Source organism: Neofelis nebulosa, chromosome 3 (assembly GCF_028018385.1).
Source record: "Neofelis nebulosa isolate mNeoNeb1 chromosome 3, mNeoNeb1.pri, whole genome shotgun sequence".
In the NCBI taxonomy this organism is placed as follows: Eukaryota; Metazoa; Chordata; class Mammalia; order Carnivora; family Felidae; genus Neofelis; species Neofelis nebulosa.
This window is the reverse complement of record NC_080784.1, coordinates 44034627-44047409: the sequence shown is the minus strand read 5'-3', so window position 1 is coordinate 44047409 and position 12783 is coordinate 44034627. Positions and strand designations below refer to the sequence as shown.

The window sequence follows — 12783 nt, the reverse complement described above, 5'->3', positions numbered from 1 at the left end:
ATGATGGAAAGACATTAATGAAATTATACTGCAAAGATTTTTACATTTTGAAGTTTAGAAAGAACAAATATGCTTATATATGTTCATAAATGTTCACCAAATATTTTTTAAATGTTTTGTACCATCTACTATCCATATGCTATGGATACTTAAATTTAAATTAAATAAAGTAAAATAAAACGGAAATTTAGGTTCCTCATTGCACTATCTATATGTCAGGTGCTCTATAACCACACAGTCAGTGAAGATGCAGACCATTTCTGAAAGGGGAGAAAGCTCTTTGAAACACACTCATCTGGATACTAACTTCCCTTACTCCAAAACCCATTATCAATACTTCCTCCTGGCGATAATGGTGATGGTTTACAATATGGAGGCGTATATCCAACATCACAGTGACAATGAAGCAAATTATTACAAACCTGAAACCAAAACCAAATAAAAAATAAGAACATTTTATGTACAACATAAAAATTAAATGCATTGTTCTGTTAGTCAATGTAAATTATTAAAGTATTGTAATTTGTATATTTATTTTAATGTGGCAAATATTTTTAAAATAAAATATAACAAATTCCCATGCATTAACCTTTTAAATGTCATTAAGATTTTCTTTTGTCTCATATGTTTTCAAATAAAAGATAACCTTCATGATAAAACTGAAATGCCTTATTCCAAAAAGGCACAAAATTATGAATCAAAAAATTATACTAATCATCAGTGAAATGTAAATCAAAACCACAATGAGATATAACCTCACAACAGTCAGAATGGCTAGTATCAAAACAATAATAAATAATAAGTAAATAAATAAATAAATAAATAAATGAAAAAAAAAAACAAGTGTTGGTGAGAATGTGGAGAAAAGGGAACCATTGTGCACTGTTGGTGAGAATGTAAATTAGTGCAGCCACTGTCAAAAACAGTATCGAGTTTCCCCCAAAATTAAAAATAGAACTATCATACAATCCAGTAATTCTACTACTGAGTATTCACCCAATGAAAACAAAATCACTAATTAGTATATTGCACTCTTTTGTTTATTGCAGCATTATTTACACTAGCAAAGATATGGAAGCAACCTAAATGGCTATCAGTAGATGAATGGATAAATATGCAGTATATCTAAACAATGGAGTGTTACACAGCCATAAAAAAGAAGAGATCTTCCCATTTGTGACAAGTTGGATGGACCTAGAAGATATTGTGCTAACTGAAATAAGTCAGACTAAGAAAGACAAATACCATATGATTTCATTCCTATGTGGAATCTAAAGAAAATAAATGAATAAACAAAAAAGCAGGATTAAATCTGTAAATACAGAGAACTGGTGGTTGCCATAAAGGGGAACAGGTGGGGGTAATGGGCAACATGTGTAAAGAGGAGTGGGAGATACAGGCTTCCAGTTATAGAATGAACAAATCATGGGGCTAATAGGTACAGCAGAGGGAATATATTCAATGATACTGTAATAGCAAATGATAGCTACATTTGTGGTGAGCATATCATAATACAGAGTTGTTGAATCACTATATTCTACACCTGAAACTAATGTAACATTGTTTGTCAATATATTTCAATTAAAAATTATAAATAGAAGTTAATATTTATTTTGAATTGTGCTAGGTTTAAAAATAGTGGTTATAAAAACAAATTTTTCCAAAAATTGGGGAAAAAAACAAAAGGAGAAGCTTCCTTAATGAGACACAGATACCTAAATGTATTTTGCTAGAAATAGGAAGGTTAGAAAATACCTATACATGTAATTGAAAGAAGGGTCAGAAGCAGTAGGTTCATAGAAAAAATTAATAAGAAATTAAATTAAAATTAAATAAGAAAGGATAGAAATAGAAAAGAAACTGTTAATAATAGGACATGTAAGTAATTTGGGAGAAATTTTTGATATAAGACACGCAGGCAGGTCACTTTATTCCTGGATTATTATATAAAATGTGAAGCATCAATATGGCAGGAGACACTAGCCACAAAATTAAAGCCAAATTTATGTTCAAAAAAAAAAACTACAAAATTTCTATTCCCTAGTAGATAATTTCACAGTGGATGAACAAATTAAAATGCAAATGGAAAATACGTCTATGCATACATGCTTAAAAACCATATCATTAGGTAAATACAAATTAACAATGGATTTAGCATGTTAAAAGTGATTTACAAAAACTGAGATGCTAGTCTGGCCAGAATTTGAGGAAATGCATATTTTTATACCTGATAGGAGAGAGCAAAAATTGGTATAATATGCGTTAAACACAATATAATATTTATAAAAATTTAAATAGTACATCAATGTGGCCAATATTTCATTAAAAATTTAACAAGAAGTCCGATGAATGTGCAAAGGTTACTGTACCCGACGTCCATTGTCCCACTACTTATAATAGTTAAGTTAAAATTTAACATCCAAAAGTCCATCAGTGAAGGACTTTTCAAATATAGTATGGAGGACATACAGGGAAATAAACTGAAGTCACTAAAGGATGAAAGAGATCTGAATAGACAAGAAATTCTGCTCTCACAAAAATATTAGATCATAATATTTTGATATAAATATATTGTGTGTCTAAATATATATCAGTACACATACACTCAACCATAAGCATATTTACATGTATGTATAAATATGTATGAATAATCCTTAATAAATTCATTTCCTAAGTATCATAATCTTGATATAAATTATAATAGATTACACTTCATATTGCATTTCTGTACAAAGTTCAAAGCTCATGAGGCCTAAAACAATAGCACATAAATCATGTACATACGTATAAATAATGGAATCCAATTTCCTTATTTAACTGAAAGTTTTCAACATAATTTCTATGTCAAATAATTCTGAACCATATTATCTTGGAAAATATTATTGACGTGAACTAAAATTACTATATGTAGAAATGAAATAAACATTACATACCCCATGTCCACTGCAATTTGTAACTGAGTCACAATTTACTCTCTTTGAGTATGAATCCTTAGGAGTGCACCGTCCCCGGTCACAAAACTAAAATGTTAAAACAGCCAACAACAAAAATTTTAAATGTAAAGCCATGAATCGAGCAATTGTACTTTGTACAAAAATTTAATGCACAATATACTTTATATTTATCCTTCATATACTATATATTTATATTATCATATTATATTATATTATATATATTATGTTATTTATATTATATTATATATTATTATACATGTATGTTTATATATACATAAATAACATGATTTGGAATTTCATGAGATCTACTCATTCTAAAAGAAGAACTTGGGAATCCAAGCGGTATGCTATTACTTTACCACATATAAAATTTAGAGAATGAGATACTATGTTTTTCCCAGGAGTACAGCTGTGAGCTTATTGATACGAATTATTAATTATTATAAGAATAAAAATAGCCACCTTGTACTGACCATTTTTAATAAGCTAGGATCTGTCTTTGCACTTTCTATATATTTTTATAATATACACTAATACACACTCAAAGGAAATATTTTTATCCACATTTTAGATTTGATGAGAATAAATCTACTCTTCTAAGTTCAAGCACAAGTTATTGACAAATGCAATATTCAGTGCAAGAACTACTTTCGTCACAGAGCGACATATTGATCAATGCTAAATAGCAGTGTTCCTGTCATTTTTATATTTTTTCCAACTTTAATGATAATGTCTCTTATCTTTCAAATTAGCAGTGTGACCTAGAACAAGTAATTTAATCCCTCCATATCTCTGTTTATCCATCTTTGAATTTGGAACAGCAATTATACCCAAATTTTATAAAAGTGTAGGTTATAAGGATGAAATAATTTGTTAGACATAAAGGAACAAAAGTAGTGTCTGGTACATAGTAAATGATCACTAAACACAGAAAGTATTTTAATTATTGTTTATTTGACCTGATTTTTATGTAAGCTCTATGTTAATATTGCTTTATCCAAATTTTAATTTAATTTGAATATCTTTAGGGAAGTCTGTAAAAATTTCTGCTGGCTTTTCTCAGGTTATCTGATAGAATATATATTATATGATGAATAGTCTTAAAAATCATTATTTCCTATCACCATTAACCAATCATCATCATAAAGGTAAGAATATCAGCTTGTTCAGTAACTGGAAGTGCTCTGATGAAGCCAGCAAGAATAACAAAAATTTTGAACAAACCAGCATTACCTGTGCACAAAATCATTTTCATTCTAGTGCTCCTTAAACATTGTCATTGAGGCAATAATAACTAGTCATATTTCCCTGCGCTGTCTTTAGGGGAAAAATAAGCTGGAAAAGTTAAGACTCATGCTTCTAATATAATTTCCTGCAGGTAAAAGGGTCAATTTGCAGCTGGCTCTTTTGTAATGACAGCAAAAGCAAGAGACATTACAAAAGTAGTTAGGCCTGGGCAGTGGTTGAGATATGTTTTGAATATAAACTAATATACAAGATTCCTTCCTTGAACAAGATACATGGTGTCCCAGAAGCAGTCATACCATGTTTCAAAGAAAAAAAAAACACATAAAAACAACATAAGTAAATACATATTTCCTAAAGAGAAATGTGAATTACATGTAAGCATATTTTTGTATAGTCCCAGGTATGAGTAAGATAAAAGGAGTTAATTTTATTCATTTATTCATTGATTAGCTTATCTAATTTTGGACAAATGCCCCAAACATACTTCTTTTCAAGTTTGAAATGAATGTGTTGAGATATGTTCATCTTCCCTGGCCTATGTACGTGAACTAGAATCATTTCCCCTGTTCTAAGTCTTATAAATTAAAAAATTAAAAAGCTTTCTATCATATCCAATATTAAGCAAATTTGCATTGCTGGAATATGCCTATCTCCATGCAGTATACTCTTACCCACTATATAACAGTATTAAATATATGAGTGTTTTATTTATACCTTCATTATGATTAATAAGGAGATATATTTTTCTTCCTGTTAATAAAAAAATAAGAAATAAAGTCTCCCCTCTCTCCCTCCTTCTCTTGCTATCTATCAAGATAATTTTTACAGGGGCACCTGGATGGCTCAATCAGTTAAGCATCTGACTTTTGGTTTCAGCTCAGGTCATGCACCTCACAGCTTCATGGGTTCGAGCCCCATGTTTGGCTCTCTGCTGACAGGGAGAGGCCTGGCTGGGATTCTCTCTCTCTGCCCCTCTCCCACTCATGCTGTCTCTGTCTCTCTCAAAATAAATAAATAAACTTTAAAAAAAAGATAATTTTTACAAAGGACCCACCTTTAGTGAGGGAAAAGTAAAGAAATCTTTCCTTTCCAACCACTCTGAAATCAACTAAACAAGAGAAAATTACACATGAAAATACAGTATAACTTTGATGAATTTTTAAAATAACCACAGGAAAATTCCAGTTCAAATTCACAGATATGGCACTCAAAATAGCTCCCCTTTTCCTAATTAATGCAAATAAAGGATCATCAGAAAGAGGCAATTGGAAGATAAAAGATTTAAGAACTTCCTGGGATTTTGAAATAAAATGAAGTCCACTAATGGATAAAATGAGGCGAGGAAGCATCATCAAGTGCAATGGTAAAAGAGAGAGCCTGGTTGATCAACTTCGAATGCTCTGGAGGAGCTGCAGCCTGAGTAAGAAGGAAAAGCAGAGGAAGAAGAGCCAAAAAGGCAGGTAGGGAAGGGTGGCTAAAATGCAGAATTTTCAATGGAAGTCTGTCCACAAAACTACAGAAGTAGATAGCTCTCATATTCACTGAGTACTCATGTCTCCTTTCTCTCAATTACAAAATGCAGTCAACACAACACTTTTATCCCAAGGGAGATTCTTTAGAAAGGTATTTTGTTTCCAAAAGCAACTGAATTAATGGTCACTGTAGAATTTCGACGTTTCAAGTGGTCTGTCCTCTAGAAGAGTTCCTATCCAATTAAACTACTGGAAGCATAGGGTGTCTGGATGGCTCAGTTGGGTAAGCATCTGACTCTTGATTTTGGCTCAGGTCATGATTTCAGCTCAGATCACGATCTCACAGTTTGTGAGTGTGAGCCCTGCATCAAGCTCTGTGCTATGTCAGCATGGAGCCTCCTTGGAATTCTCTCTCCCTCTCTCTCTGTCGCTACCCCACTGATGCGCTCTCTCTCTCTCTCTCTCCCTCTCTCTCTCTCTCAAAATAAAGATATAAATGTAAAAATTTTTTAAATAAAAAAAATAATAAACTACTGGAAGTATCATGGCCTAAAAGCCAGTTTCTGAAATGAAGGCTGTCATGTGACAAAGCCTTGTCACATGGAGAAGGCTGCCGTTTCGTTTTTTGGATTTTTTTTGTTTTTGTTTTTGAGTTAAAAATGGTGTGGGAGTAAAAAGTCATGCCAGCTTCTACTGAACCAAGTAGGAAAAATCAGTCTTCCTTCTGCCCTTCCCTTCCCTTCCCCTCCCCCTCCTCCCTCATTCCTTTCTTTGTTTTCCCTCCATGGGGACATTAGCCAGTTGGGCATAGGCTTATGATCAGACTTCCCAGGCAAAGAATCACTGCTGGAGAGATGAGTGAATTGATCTGTAAAGCTTAGAAGCTTTACATACAAGCTGGTTGGAACAAACCAGCATAGCAAGCTTCTGTGGTATTTGCATGTCTTATTCCTATACTGTTTTATTTCAGTTGTTATCATTGTAATCATTTGTAATACAAAAAATTGTATTTTTTCCTGTACATGTAATTTCACTATCACTACTTTTAAGATTTTTTTCTTGGTCTTTAATTGTCAGTTTGATTATGCTATATCCTACTGTGGATCTCACTGGCTTCATTCTACATGATGTTCTTTCAATTTTTTGCATCTGTGTGTTTACATCTTTTGCCAAATTTGGAAACATTCCAAGCATTACTCCCTGAAATACTTTTCCATCCTTAAAATCTTTCTCTTATTCTCCTAGGATCTTAGAATGGCTTTTATCATGACAAAAAGCAATAGAAAATGTTTGCAAAGATGTAGAGAAAATGGAACCCTGGTGCATTATTGGTGGAAATGTAAACCATTGCAGCCACTATGGAAAATATTATGGATGTTGTTACAAAAATTAAAAATAGAAACATCACATGATCCAGCAATTCCACTTCTGAGTATTTATCAAAGTAAATTAAAACATGTAACTCAAAAATATATGTGTACCTTCATGTTCACTGCAGCATTATTTAGATTAGCTAAGATATGTAAGCAATCTAAATGTTCACTGATGAATGAATGGATAAAGGAAATGTAGCAAATATACACAAAGGAATATTATTCATCCATAAAAAAGGAATTAAATCTTGCCATTTGTGACAACTTGAATGGAACTTGAGAACATTAGCTGATTGATATAAGTCAGACAGAGAAAGACAAATACTGTGTGACCTTATGTGTATGTGTAATTTAAACAACAAAAACAACAAAACCCAAGCTCTTTGATGCAAGGAATGGATTGGTGGCTGCCAATGGTGAGAGCTGGGGAAAGTGGGTAAAATGGGTGAACAGGGTCAAAAATTACAAACAGGGTCAAAATTACAGTTTGTAAATAAATAAGTCATGGAGGTTACAATACTATGGTGACTGCAATTAATAACACTGTATTGCATATTTGAAACTTGCTAATAGAGTAAGTCTTGAAAGTTCTCATCACGATAAAAAAAATTTCATAACTATGTACAGTAATGGATGTTAACCAGATTTCTTTTGGTGGTCATTTCACAATATGTATAAATATTGAACCACTATGTTGTACATCTGAAACTAAGTTAATGTTATATTTCAATTATATGTCAATTAAAAATAGTAACAAATAATTTTTAAAAACCAATAAAAATGTGTAATAATATATTTTGACATTATACACATTTCTAAATCACTTTCCGGATAGTATATACTAATTTATACTTGTTTTAGGATGATAAGTTATGCTTCCCATCATCAATTATTATTTTCAACTCCTAACTGATTAGAAAAAACAATAACTGGATGTTCATTTACTTTATTTACTTCACCAAGCTAGAAGCACACCGAATCTCACTGTTCAAAAGTTTTTACAGTGTTGAGTCTCCAGTTACACCACTTCCCTTCCGGAAGGTTGTGATGAGGCTAAAAGTTCCAACCCTCTAATCTCTTGGTCTTATTGGTTATCAGCTCCATCATACAGCTATCTAGAGACCCCATCCTGTCACTTCATTAGCATAAATTCAGTTTGATTGGAAGAAGCTCTTTACGATTAACAAAAAGCATTCATTATCACTAGGGAAATTCAAGGGGTTTAGGAGCTCTTGTACCAGAAAATCAGGGAAAAAGACCAAATTATTTTTGTGTATTATACCACCTTTATGCCATTGGAATGATTTTTCCAATCAATTAATGATTAAATTAGCTGATAAATTTATGTACTTAATCTCTCACATTTATAGTAAACATCTTGTCAGTTTGTCTTAAGTGATCTTTAAAGGGATGACATGTTACTTTATAAGGTAGTCAGCACCAGTGTGTTCATTTGTAATTATTTTATTATTTTTATGTAAGAATAAGTTTTCTAATTTTGACATAAATTTAATATTCATTTCCATTTTCCTCAATTTTTCATTTCTTAAAATATTTCATCTCAATGTTAAGTATCTAAATTTCAACGTGAGATACTTGAGTAATGTTTTACCTTAGTTAACGAATATTTCAATGGTACAAAGGACACACAGAAATCATTTATTGTTTCTTAAGCTTTTTAAGAAAAATAAAAGCAAATCTTGAGATCCATTTTATTATTATGTCTTGTGAAAGGGCTAAATTTTTAATAAGTATTATGCTTTTGGAAGAAGAATTAGGGAAGTTGGCTAATGAGCAAATACCTGTTTTACTTTCATTACAACCAAATCAATTATTCTTGTCAATTATAGCAGTACTAAATGCTTTGCTTTTTTTGCTTTCTTTGTTTTTCTTATTATTCAGGTTGTTTTAACCTACTCTTTGGTGTATTATTTGATTCTTTTTTGTTATTTATATAAATTTTTGCAGACCAGATCCTGGCCTAATGAAGAGGCTAATATTCTGCAGTGTGAGAAAATAAGTTCTAATATCTATAGCAAAATTCATAATAAACAAAATGATAGTGAAGCAAGTGCTCCTTTGACCAATAGAAATCTTAAACTTTAAATCTTAAGATCATTATGTAGGAACCAAAAATTTGTAATATTAATTATAAAAAAAAGTTAAGGTCTTTGTCTCTCTCTCTCATGTGTGTGCACATGTGCACTCACACACACACACACACAGACATCCACACACCGTATATATAATCAAGTCAAATTTTTATTTACCATATTTGGACCACACATAGTGCCATTCGCTGTATACGTAATATCATCTGTTACATGTGCTGTTGGTATTCTTAAATATGCGGAGATACACACATGGCCTTCCATGTAAGTATATTGAACATCAAATTTTTTAAATGGTATTACTTCTAAATGTGTCCAATGCAAACTATCTTTCCACAAAGGATATCCCTGGCAATATAAGGAAGAAACAATTATCCATATGTCACTTAAGGACAAAAAATATTAGGGAAATAATATTCAAATATGAGGGTAATTGAAAATGTTACCAGATCATAGCACCAAGCTATTCAGAATATAAACAATCTTAAGAAGTGCAACATAAGTATTTATCTGTATATAATACATTCACCTCTCATTTGCATTAAGCAACTCTTTGCAGTACAAACACACAAACAAAATTGGAAAATTTATAATTTTCTAAATACACACTTAAAATTACAATACTTTCGTCCACAGTTTCCAAAATCATCTTCCTGAAGATTCACTTCTTGTGTACATAGAGAAGTAGAACCCTTTGCAACTGAAAATATAAATAAAGTTCCAATTACTCATCTTTAAAACATTAAAAGCTAAAAGTGTGGTAAATTAATATAGAGACATCTAGACAACAGCAATGCCCAGTCAGTGTCAGGTACTATAAATTTTTGGTATCATCTACTGGCTACACAAGAAGAACCATGAAAAACTCCCACTTGAGAATAGGAAAATTGTTATCATACTGAAGCAATGACTAAGAAATCAAACCATCATTACTCTCCTATCTATAATTCTAATATTATACTCATTTTCCATCAACTACCTGAAATTTGACTAATATCTTATTCTTTTGGCATAGGTCAAAGTTGTTTTGATTTGTAATTTTATTTTCAAATTTGAACTTACACAAAAAATACCTTTTATCATGGTTACAGGATGGATTACTGACTTTAGAAAAATATAGTTTGAAAATGAACCACTGAGGAGCCTACACAGGAAAGACAAATCCCATGATATCTGGTTTTGAAAGCAAGAGGGCCAAATTTTGTGAATTCTTACAACCAGCAGGACTTAAAACCCAGAATTTTATTTTATTTTATTTTATTTTATTTTATTTTATTATTTTTTCAAATATATCTATATTTTTTATTTCCAATATATGAAATTTTTTGTCAAATTGGTTTCCATACAACATCCAGTGCTCATCCCAAAATGAGCAATACCCATCCTTAATACCCATCACCCACCCTCCCTCCCCTCCTTCCCACCCCCCACCAACCCTCAGCTTGTTCTCAGTTTTTAAGAGTCTCTTATGCTTTGGCTCTTTTTTTTTTCCTTCCCCTCCCCCATGGGTTTCTGTTAAGTTTCTCAGGATCCACATAAGAGTGAAAACATATGGTATCTGTCTTTCTCTGTATGGCTTATTTCACTTAGCATCACACTCTCCTGTTCCATCCACGTTGCTACAAAGGGCCATATTTCATTCTTTCTCATTGCCACGTAGTACTCCATTGTGTATATAAACCACAATTTCTTTATCCATTCATCAGTTGATGGACATTTCGGCTCTTTCCATAATTGGGCTATTGTTGAGAGTGCTGCTATAAACATTGGGGTACAAGTGCCCCTATGCATCAGTACTCCTGTATCCCTTGTAAAACCCAGAATTTTAAAACTCAGTGGCTAGGCTCTGGTTGAACCCAGAGGGCATTAGGAAGCTGAGTCCCTAGTCTTAGACAGCAGGACAAACAGCCAGCAGAGATACAACAGGGAAGCAGCAGCCTGAAAACTGCCAGGGACAGACAGGAGGGAGAATGATTTATTCATCTTGGAGCATGGTCTGGGAAGGCAAGGATCATGAGGAAATGCCTCCAGGAACAAAGGAGCTAGACGTTGCCATTTTCCTCCCCCAGCCCCCACCATAAACACAGGGCCACCTGCAGGAAACAGCAATGGTGCCACCATTTGCTACCTAAGCCCAAACCCCCTGTGCTTCAGTGGATCAGCCCTTCTCAGTCATGCTTGCCTCAGTCCCAGTGCTGTGGGCCCCCTCCCCCAGAAGACCAGTGAAAACTCCAACAACACCTAGTCAACTGACCCACATGTTTTGTGGGACCTCAGTTCCTGTAGTGTTGGTGGTAGCAGGTCTCTTTCTCAAGCAGACCGGCTCACACCATGTTAAAATGTGCTGCACCCAGCCATGGACCAAACACTGCCCACAACAGAAAAAAAGATCCTCTGCAGACAACTGTACTGAAAGAAGAAAGAAGCAGGGCATAGGTAGCACACGTAGCAGACATTCCCTGAAGCATCAGGTCCTGGGGAACAGGGGACACTGTACTGCAAGGTACTAAAGGACTACTTCTTCATAAGGCCATTACCTTCAATAGCAAGATTCATAGTTGACTTACCTAACACAGAGAACCAAACACAGGGTTAGACAAAATGAGGAGACAAAGGAATGTGTCCTAAATGAAAGAAATGTGTCCTAAACGAAAGACCAAACCACAGCAAAAGACCTAACCAAAACAGAAATAAGTAACATGCCTGATAGAGAATTTAAAGTAATAATTATAGAGATACTCTCCGCACTTGATAAAAGAGTAGAGAATATCAGTGAAACTCTTAATAAGGAGATAAAAAAGAACCAATCAGAGATGAAGAGCAAAGTAAATGAAATTAAAAATATACCCGATAGAATAAGTGGCAGTCTAAATGAAACAAAAGAAAGAATCCATAGCCTGCAAAATGGAGTACAGGAAAGTAATCACGCTGAACAAATGGGAGTAAAAATAATTATGCAAATTGAGAATACTCTTAGGGAACTTAGTGACTACATCAAGTATAATACATTCACATCCTGGAAGGAGAGAGAGAAACGGGAGCAGAAAATTTATTTGAAGAAATAATAGCTGAAAATAATTGACAGTAATACAATAGTAGAGAAATTTAATACCTTACTTACATCAATGGACAGATCATCCAAACAGGAATACAACAAGGAAACAGTGGCTTTGACACTGAATAACACACAGGACCAGGTGGATTTAATGGATATATTCAGAACAATTCATACTAAAACAGCAGAATACATATTCTTTTCAAGTGCACATAAGACATTCTCCCCAATATGTCATACATTAGCCCACAAAACAAGCCTCAAGAAATTCAAGAAGATAAAAGTCAGACCTGCATCTTCTCTGACTACAATGCTATGAAATTGGAAGTCAACCACAAGAAAAAAATCTGGAAAGGCCACAAATACATGGAAGTTAAATAACATGTTACTAAACAATGAATGGGTCAACCAAGAAATCAAAAAGCATACGGAAACAGATGAAAATGAAAACACAACCCTCTCTGGGATGCAGAAAAATCAATTCTAAAAGGAAAGTTTATAGCAATACAAGGCTACCTCAAGAAGCAAGAAAAACCTCAAATAAACAGCCTACCTTGCACCAAAAGAGAT

The 12783-nt window shown here is 33.1% G+C and overlaps 1 protein-coding gene across 1 annotated transcript in view; it reads right to left on the bottom strand.

The window, feature by feature from the left end:
* Positions 1 to 12783, bottom strand: part of LOC131506707 (A disintegrin and metallopeptidase domain 3-like) — a 113510-nt gene that overhangs the window by 14957 nt on the left and 85770 nt on the right. Inside the window, 5 exon segments of the mRNA XM_058720593.1 lie at positions 308 to 422; positions 2934 to 3020; positions 9318 to 9478; positions 9481 to 9506; positions 9768 to 9858. Coding sequence (XP_058576576.1) covers positions 308 to 422; positions 2934 to 3020; positions 9318 to 9478; positions 9481 to 9506; positions 9768 to 9858 — 480 coding nt within the window.